This window comes from Seriola dumerili, unplaced genomic scaffold (assembly GCF_002260705.1).
Source record: "Seriola dumerili isolate Sdu_G_001 unplaced genomic scaffold, Sdu_1.0 BDQW01000025.1, whole genome shotgun sequence".
NCBI lineage: Eukaryota > Metazoa > Chordata > Actinopteri > Carangiformes > Carangidae > Seriola > Seriola dumerili.
Genome location: NW_019174280.1, coordinates 12,466,620 through 12,475,004, shown reverse-complemented (window position 1 = coordinate 12,475,004; position 8,385 = coordinate 12,466,620). Strand labels below are relative to the sequence as shown.

At 38.1% G+C, this 8,385-nt stretch overlaps 2 protein-coding genes across 4 annotated transcripts; both read left to right on the top strand.

Annotated features, from left to right (window-relative positions):
• Window positions 1–761: 761 nt before the first annotated feature.
• Window positions 762–3,005, top strand: LOC111216309 (histidine triad nucleotide-binding protein 3-like). Of its 2 annotated transcripts, XM_022737801.1 has the most exons (5): window positions 762–966; window positions 1,607–1,724; window positions 2,036–2,105; window positions 2,228–2,354; window positions 2,625–3,005. In XM_022737801.1, exons 1-5 carry the CDS (start codon window positions 865–867, stop codon window positions 2,700–2,702), a joined length of 495 nt encoding a protein of 164 aa, XP_022593522.1. In that variant the 5' UTR covers window positions 762–864; the 3' UTR covers window positions 2,703–3,005. The 2 variants fall into 2 exon arrangements, with proteins under 2 accessions (XP_022593522.1, XP_022593523.1); XM_022737802.1 differs by lacking the exon at window positions 2,228–2,354 and having other exon boundaries at window positions 2,625–2,710.
• Window positions 3,006–4,030: 1,025 nt separating this feature from the next.
• LOC111216339 (histidine triad nucleotide-binding protein 3-like) lies at window positions 4,031–6,392 on the top strand. Of its 2 annotated transcripts, XM_022737839.1 has the most exons (5): window positions 4,031–4,170; window positions 4,249–4,366; window positions 5,191–5,260; window positions 5,360–5,486; window positions 5,796–6,392. In XM_022737839.1, exons 1-5 carry the CDS (start codon window positions 4,084–4,086, stop codon window positions 5,841–5,843), a joined length of 450 nt encoding a protein of 149 aa, XP_022593560.1. In that variant the 5' UTR covers window positions 4,031–4,083; the 3' UTR covers window positions 5,844–6,392. The 2 variants fall into 2 exon arrangements, with proteins under 2 accessions (XP_022593560.1, XP_022593561.1); XM_022737840.1 differs by lacking the exon at window positions 5,796–6,392 and having other exon boundaries at window positions 5,344–5,451.
• Window positions 6,393–8,385: the final 1,993 nt, after the last annotated feature.

Below are 8,385 nucleotides of genomic sequence, written 5' to 3'. Positions count from 1 at the left end.
CAAATATACACACACTCCTTCTGGCTTTGGAATCTTTAGAATTATTTGAGTTCATCACTTTACCAGCTCAAAATCTTATTGGCCCTAATTTGAGCCCATAAAAAGAAGCAGAAAAAGAAGACTTTACTGATTGGATTGACGGAAGACACCTGGATGTAATTCATCATCCACTCAAAGATTGGTAATTGAGAAGATGTAACACTCGGTAGATTAGCACTGCCTCGGTTTCAGTTTTAAATTAATTAGTTTGACAGACATGATAAATCAGACTAGCTGCGAGGAAGATGAGTCAAGACCTTTTTTTTCCAGGCATCACTGTATCACATCTCTGTAGCACCAGCGCTTTAATGTCAAAAAATGTAACACAGTTACTACAATTGAATCAGCCCTAGGCCTTTTTTTTAATAATATTTTAAGGATTTGCGAGGCATACCATAATTGCTGTGAACCCAAATATTCTTACCATTAGCCGTGCGAGCTAAGATCATGAACCATAACCGTGCGTGACATGTTCTGTTTCTGTTCTGGGTTACTTTTATTTTAACTCTGTAACGCCCTTTAAATGTCAGTAAAATACGTCAGAATTACGCCGTCACTAACTGACCCAGGGTTGTTTGGTATGGATTTAGGACACTTAAAACCCACCTTTCCCAGAAAACCTGTGTGTAGAAGAGGATCTTTGATGAAACCATGACGACTTCCGTATGACGAAAGCACATGACTCCGGCCCTAACCTCAACCAATACGGAAGTGAGCGTGTCTCCATGGTTTTAATCACAAAGTCACAAGTTACCGGCAGAGTGAGTTGAGGAGAGGGCAGCAGGTATCATATCATGTCAGGTAACATATAGGCACAAAGGAAATATGGCGAGAAGCAGATCAGACCCCAGTGAAGGAAAAGTGGAAGATTGTATTTTCTGTTTGATAGCCAACAACCAAGACAAAGAAGCTGAAGTTGTTAAAAAGGTAAGATCCAAGAGTAAAGTTCAGCTCAGACAGAAACAGTGTGTTACAGTTTTCCAACAGTGTCGGTTTAAGAAGTGCTAGGAGGAAACTTTGCATTTTATGGAAAATGTTTTATATTTTATACATTTCTAAAATAAATAATCATGAATACTTTACATTCAGGCAATATTTTCAAGTAGAAGATCAAGAGTAGGCCTACATTAAATTCTTAAGTTAAGAACTAAATTCACATAATCATCATAAAGGTTTAAGATGCGTTTTGAGTTAGGAAGTTGTGTGATTTTCAGTTCTTGTGTTGAGGAAGTAACGGAATAACAGATGAAAACCTGTGTCACCTCTTGGTACCAAAGCACCAAGCACAGAGATGCTCGCTGCTGTGTAGAGAGCCATCAGCGCAAACCCCTTTCTGAAGCCTTTTAAAGTGAATTTGTCAGTGAGGCTTTTGATAAACGACAGTGCAAACAATGAAAAGGACTCAAGACAGACAGAAAGTGGCAGTTGTGTGACAGCAGCAAACCCACAAGGTGGTTTATGTTAACAGAGGGTTTTTCCCTCTTTCTCCTACTAAATACCACTGTGACAGATTGAACAATGAGTTTTAACAATCCTGCATTCGCTGACTTATGTATTCTGCCCACAGAATAAGGAGCTGGTGTGTTTCAGGGACATCGACCCTGCTGCTCCTCACCACTACCTGGTTATACCCATACACCACATACACAGCTGCCTCTCCTTGCAAAGGGATCACATTGGCCTCGGTCAGTTAGAAAATGGATCTTTACCAACTGCTGCAACTAATAAAGAATAATTATAATTTACTGCTATAATGTTGTTGCTGTTGCTCATACTACAGATTTTGCTGTAACATACTGCTGTTAATACTCTTGCCAGCACATTTATTCTTACTTACAGTAGGATACTATTTGCAGACCTTTACAACTGCTGCTACTACTGCTGCACCATCTCTGGTAGCACAGGTGGCAGAGGTCACGCTGCCTATAAGCGGATACAGATTGTATTTTATCTAACCACATGTTCACAGATAAAAAACCTGTCATGTATCCAACAGTTGAAAGGATGGCTGAAATGGGGAAAGCTGTACTACGTGAACAAGGGATCACTGATATGATGGACATAAGGTAGGTGGAGACACTCACTTTGTCAAAAATCAAAGTTTACAAGTTGCTGACGTTTTTCATTCCTCTTCTGGAAGCTGCTTTTCAGTGTGCTGATGATAGCATTGATGTGTTTTCCTACACAGGCTGGGGTTCCACAAACCGCCCTACATTTCAGTAGATCACCTACATCTCCATGTGCTCGCCCCCAGCAGCCAAATCTCTAACTACATGATTTATAAATTCATTCCAGGGACCTCAAGTTTTATTACTGTGAGTGCTGAAGACTAGAAATTCCCTCTGTTGCACTCTTCCTCCTTATTTTATTGATTCTATTTATCAATTCTCTTATAATTCTAATGGCTGTGAAATTATTTATAGTATTTAGAAATGCGCCCTTACTGTACTCTTTCTTTTGTTGTCAAATGGCTAAACATAATGTAAATGTAGATAGTGAAACATATACAATGACTTCAGTGTGCATCCTCCTTTGATCTTGACAATCTCTGTGCCTTATTTAAATGAATGTATTTTTCTTTGCAGGAAGAACGTCTCCGAAAAAGGCTAAAAGATAATGCTCCACCAGTTCAGTTTTTCAACAGCTGTCTGTCATGTCTGTGAGCCAGAAGGTCCCAAACTGGACTTTGGATTACTCAGATGAGTTGGCGAAGCAGAATCAGCCACAATGAAAGACAAATACAGAACATCATCAGGAAACTAACACATGCGACACAAATCAAGAGCAAACAAGTTGTGAAATGAATTATGCTTGTATGATATTTTTATGATGTTGATATTATGATGATATAAGAGGTCAGTGAATTGAGACCATTGACCAGCGTGGCGCAATGTGTGATCACTTGTTGAGATGCATTGGATTTTTTTTAAAATGAAATTATTTACTAAAAAGAGTTTTTTACCTGCTGCCTAAATGTTTGCTGTGTGTCAATTTGAATATTTTTTAACAGACTTTTAAGAATATGTACCATGTATGCATAAATATCAACTGAAATAATAAGGAAATTAAAACTAGTATTGGCACATCACCCCTCTGAGACACAGAGCTTCAAGAGGAGGTAATTATCACCTCAAGGCCTTTATCATGTCAGTTTATGTTGTTCTTTAGAACTGCAATGCAGTGAACTACATTAACACAAAGTGATTGCAACATGGTGAACATGTCAGGGCCTGTGGTCAGGACGTCTGAAGGGCTGGGTCTACACGTCAGTAGCTCACTTTCCCTGTTGGTAATCCAATTTAGAGCCTGGAGGATATTTTGGGATTTGAAGGTTTTCTATTGGGCTCAGTGTAATTGTATGTAACTGTATTAGAAACGTGAGTTAGAATTAATTGTTCAACATTTTATATCTGCAAATTTACTTTTATTTTCCTGCCTAGATTGATACCAATATCTGCCCATTATCAATAAAAGCTGTTATTTTAGCATAGCAGAGACTGGAAATGGGGGGAAACCGTGATGGGAAACAGCTAGCCTGGCTCTATCCATCAGTAACAAACCCACCTATGAGCTCACTAAAACTCCCCTGACACATCATATCTCATACAAAAACCAAAGTGTAAAAAAAACCCACCCTGTTTCTAGTTTTTATTCTGCCCTAGCGTTGCAGCAGCTTGCTTGGAAAGAAAGGGTAAGTGTATTTCCCAAAATGTCGAACCATTCTTTTAATTAACCATTTAAAACATTATATGTGCATATATTCATTTGACAGTAATCGTTAACCACTGAATACAATATACTGTGTTGGTTGACACATGAACTCCTTGGTGCCATGACAAATTGTATTAAGGGCTCAAGTTCTTTGAAATAGGAATTAACGTGGGTCCCGTGAACGCAGCAGTGGACCGACTCGATTAGCTCTGTCTCCCACTGGTTGTCCTGTCTCCTGGCTGCAGACACGCCCATGTGTTAAGGTCTGTAGTCTGTCGAGACCAGACAACCTAGCAGCGATGAGCTCATAGTCTAACTCTAATAAAAGCAGTGATGGGGTCTCAGGACGTCTCCGGGAGCGAGGGCTGCCCTTTCTGCCAAATAGCAAACAACCAGACTGACACAGAAATCTTGCTGAGTGTAAGTACATACTCCCTGCGACTCATTAAAAAACTTCAACAACAGGAATTTCCTGACGTTCCCTCTGTCCCTAAACAGGACGATGAGCTTGTTTGTTTTCGCGACGTGAAGCCCGGCGCCACACATCACTACCTCGTTGTTTCCAGGAGGCACATTGACAACTGTAAAACTCTCCAGGGGGACAACATCCCTCTAGGTGAGCGAGTCCCGAGCTTAAGTGGTGAATTTGGACTGCTATTGATTTGCCCAGTGCTCTGACCTCACGTCAAAAAGCTATGAGTATTGGTAGCGGTTCATTGGAGGAAGCTGAATCAGCAGTGTTTGGTTTATTAGGAGAATGTCACCCACTCTGAGACGTCACCTACTTGTAAATGCCAGGACAGTTCAGTTAGTATTGTCAAAGCTGGAAACTGGAGTCTTGATGATACTCAAAATTAAGAAGTGTCAGTGACCCTCCAGATGTTTGTGCTTGCACCCAAAGGAGTTTTAGTGTCTGGTTTCAGTGAAGCCAGAATGTGGCACGTGAAAATGGCACCAAAAAGCCACTCACTGCATCTGAGGAAGTCGTTTCAAAGTGACAGGAGAAAGGATCCTCTCTGACTTAAGACATTTTGCACAAAATGATATGAGTAGACGGTCCTGCGGAGTAGAAACCTGAGCTCTTAAGCTCTCTCCCTCTCTTAAACACTAATGTAAATGTATAAGCACACTGCAACTGTGAATGAGAGACTCCAGTTATTATCTTGTACTAACTGGATATCACTGAATGAATATATATTGCTGTCCTTAAGTACTGAGAATGTTTTTTCCCCATGAATTTCAAAAATCCTTGCTGAAAAGCAAAGGTGTACCTGAGATACTGTCCCTTGTGGACTTGCAAGAGTGAGATGAGTAATATAGCCTACTCTTCTTTTGTAATTTTACACAACAATCATTCTGCTGTCTACTCTTGTGTGCTGTCTTTTTGAGCAATTGAGGCTTTATGAATGGGCCATATCAATGTAATTTTTTTGTTGATAGTGGAGCGGATGAAAAAAATGGGAAGGAGTATACTGGAGAAGAATAAAGTCTGCGACCTAGATGACGTCAGGTAAATTATTTCCCATGTGCTGAGATCACTTCAGTTGTGACTCATACTTTTTAAAAGAATTACCCTGATGCTTTACATCACAGGTCTTTATCTGTGCAGGATGGGGTTTCATCTGCCTCCGTTCTCATCTGTTCCCCACCTCCACCTCCACGCTCTGGCTCCAGCCAGTAAGATGAACTTAAAGTCGCAGCTTCGCTACGGGCCGCAGTCTCACTGGTTCATCACAGTGAGTCTTCCGGTGTCTTTCATCACTGCAGCTCTGTATGGAGGCTTGAGGCTGTCTACAAAACATCATTTATTTACATTTTGTAGCAGGTTATCATAAATGACTAATTTCATTAATCACTAAATTATTCAATTACAAACAGCTCCTATAGCGATGAGTAAATGAGCCACGATCTCTTCATTGTTGTGCCTTGTTTGTCTATTATTTTTTCTTCTGTATAAATGTGATTTATAAGAACTTTTAATTAGCACTATGCCAAACCACAATATTGTGAATACTGTATAAGTTCCTTTTTCTGTTCTGTTGCAGGTAGACAACGTGCTTTCTCAGCTGAGGACTCGCGGCAAGGTCAAATGAAGAGCATCAACGTATTCAAAGGTGCAACAATCCTGTTTGATGTTGGCAGGTTATTTCTTGTCATTCTGCCTCACCAAGTGCAATTTTAAATCAGTTTTCCATCTGTTTTAACATTGTTGTATTAATGAGTTGAAATTATGTACTGTATTCCTCCATGGTGTGTGTTGACTCAGTTGGGTGGAAGCCGTAAAACTTTGAGTTTCCACGAATAATCTTTGAAATGTGCAACCTAGTCCTTTGAAATGTCATGCTGTGTAACTAGACCATCAACAAATTTCAGCTTTTGGAATATTTATATTGTATTGAAATACAAACCTTGAACACTAATTTGAGTACTGATAACTGATATAATATATATATATATATACATATACATAAATCACAGATGACATAAAAAAAAGTCATTTATTGTACTTTTTTTCCATAACTAAGTCGGTATTTGTCAGGAAGGAACAAGCAAAATTAATTTCTTATTTTTTAAATTATTTTTGTTTGAATGTTAACTTTGTGTGTATGATTTGACATCTTATGTCATAATCTATCTGATGCACTGGGTTACAATGTTTTTTTAATATTAAAATAATATAATATATATAATATTAATAAAAGATCTTGAGAAACTCCAAATAATGGGACAATGGTTCCTAATGTACGTCTTTGTTTCTCTGCCAGCACCTACACAAATGTCTGAGCAACACTGTTTTGAGGAAAAACACAGAATTCATTATGAGAAGACAAAAAACACAAACATTAGATTACCATGAGAATACTGGAGGTCCTAATGGGCCTGAACACAGCAAACAATGATACAAGGGTTCCTATTAGATTCCATTAGTGCTTTTGAGATTATGTTCATTGGCAGCAGGTGCCAGTGGATGCACATCTGAAGGTTTCGTTGCCAGGTTTGTGTTCAAAATTTGGCCAAATCTGTGAATTTCCAATTGGACTACTCAAAAAGATGTGTGTTATACATCTTTGTGTCCATTCACATGAAAGATGGCTCATTAGACATTGGCAGCTAGCTGTTTGTTTTCATTAAGCCACATCAGAGAGATAATTTACCTAAATTATTCAGTTATTTTTTTCAGATTGATTTGTATAATTAGACATAAGCAAATCACATCAATGTTGTAACGAATTGTCTTATTTTTAACTTCAAACGTTTTGTAACTTCTTCCTTTGTAAAAACAATCACTAAACCAGGATCCTATCTTTAAAAAATCAGATTTAATATATTTTCCATTTTATTAATATACGTGTGTTAGTGATGACAATTTGGTGTAGCCTATATTTCAGTTCTGAACAATATTATATCGCTTTTTTAAAATAAATTGCGGGATTACTTTTCAAAACAAAGTCATCACTTCACAGTGAGTCAAGACGCTTTACCAGTCACACTTTTCATAACAACATCAGTTCTTTCTGTTCACCACTTGATGTCACTAGTGTAACTTCATGGTGATTATTTTTTGTTTTATGAAGGAGCAAGGTCCACATGCACCAATGGGACTCATAAGGTAACTTTCATCCTTTTTATTACTCAATTAAAAGTGATAAGGTAGGAAACATTAAAAACATATACAAAGTGCCACTTGCCAACAGGCATTTACAAGCAACTCTGTTCGCCACAGTCCATAATGTTGATGTCTGTCTGTTACCTTCCAGTTTGAGGGAGTCCCATGGTCACCTCCTCAAATTTAGCTATTTTGTTGTTTGATAACTTTTTTTTTTTTTTAAATGAGAGAGACTTAAATGCCCATACAACATTAAGAGTATCATACAGCTGGTGCAGAGGGCCTAGTGACTACTGTGGAGCTGCTACTGACTGTTTATCTTCTGATGCATTCTCAGAAAAAATATTTATATTTAATATGCAAATTTTATTGAACAAGAACTTTAATTTGACAACTTACCAAATATTTTTTGTTGCACTTTAATTTAAAAAAAGTTCCATACCTAAAACATAACTGTAGGAACAAAAACTTTTCTCAATGACACACAAACTTACCACCAGCCCACTCTTTTACTTTTTACTTTCATCATTTATATTGGGGAGTTTTTCCTCCTTCTCACCGAGGGTCTAAAGTTTGTTTGGGTGCTGTTTTAATTTAATGTTTTCACTGCAAAGAACATTTTAAATAAAAGTAAGAATACTCTCATAGATTATCCACATATTTATTTCAGCCTGACGTTTTGCAAGTTTGTGCGTCAGTGCTGAGAAACGTAGGACTCGAGAGAGAAAAAGCTATTCCAAGCACTGTCATCATGAACTTGCTGAAATGATGAAGAAGGTGCCTAAAACTTTAACATGTCATCAACAGCACATGTAATAAGTCTATTAGAAGCTGCCATACAGCATTCATAGCAAATGACAGCATTTCTCAAGACCAAGTTTTAACTTAAATCAAAACCTGCACAAACAACAAAACAACTTGTTGGTATACCATCATCCTCGGACCTGTTTTCGATCATTGATCCAGTGATTAACTCCAACGCACCGGCGAGATTAGCCTACTTTAAATTTAATCTTCCACTTTCGATG

What these genes read in the sequence shown, in the direction of transcription:
- LOC111216309 (XM_022737801.1), top strand. Translation starts at nt 865, where the DNA reads ATGGCGAGAAGCAGATCAGACCCCAGTGAAGGAAAAGTGGAAGATTGT. An exon ending in AAGGGATCACATTGGCCTCG is followed by an intron (nt 1,725 to 2,035) that starts GTCAGTTAGAAA and finishes TGTATCCAACAG; the next exon opens with TTGAAAGGATGGCTGAAATG. An exon ending in GGACCTCAAGTTTTATTACT is followed by an intron (nt 2,355 to 2,624) that starts GTGAGTGCTGAA and finishes TTTTCTTTGCAG; the next exon opens with GAAGAACGTCTCCGAAAAAG.
- LOC111216339 (XM_022737839.1), top strand. Translation starts at nt 4,084, where the DNA reads ATGGGGTCTCAGGACGTCTCCGGGAGCGAGGGCTGCCCTTTCTGCCAA. An exon ending in GGGGGACAACATCCCTCTAG is followed by an intron (nt 4,367 to 5,190) that starts GTGAGCGAGTCC and finishes TTTTGTTGATAG; the next exon opens with TGGAGCGGATGAAAAAAATG. An exon ending in TGCGACCTAGATGACGTCAG is followed by an intron (nt 5,261 to 5,359) that starts GTAAATTATTTC and finishes TTATCTGTGCAG; the next exon opens with GATGGGGTTTCATCTGCCTC.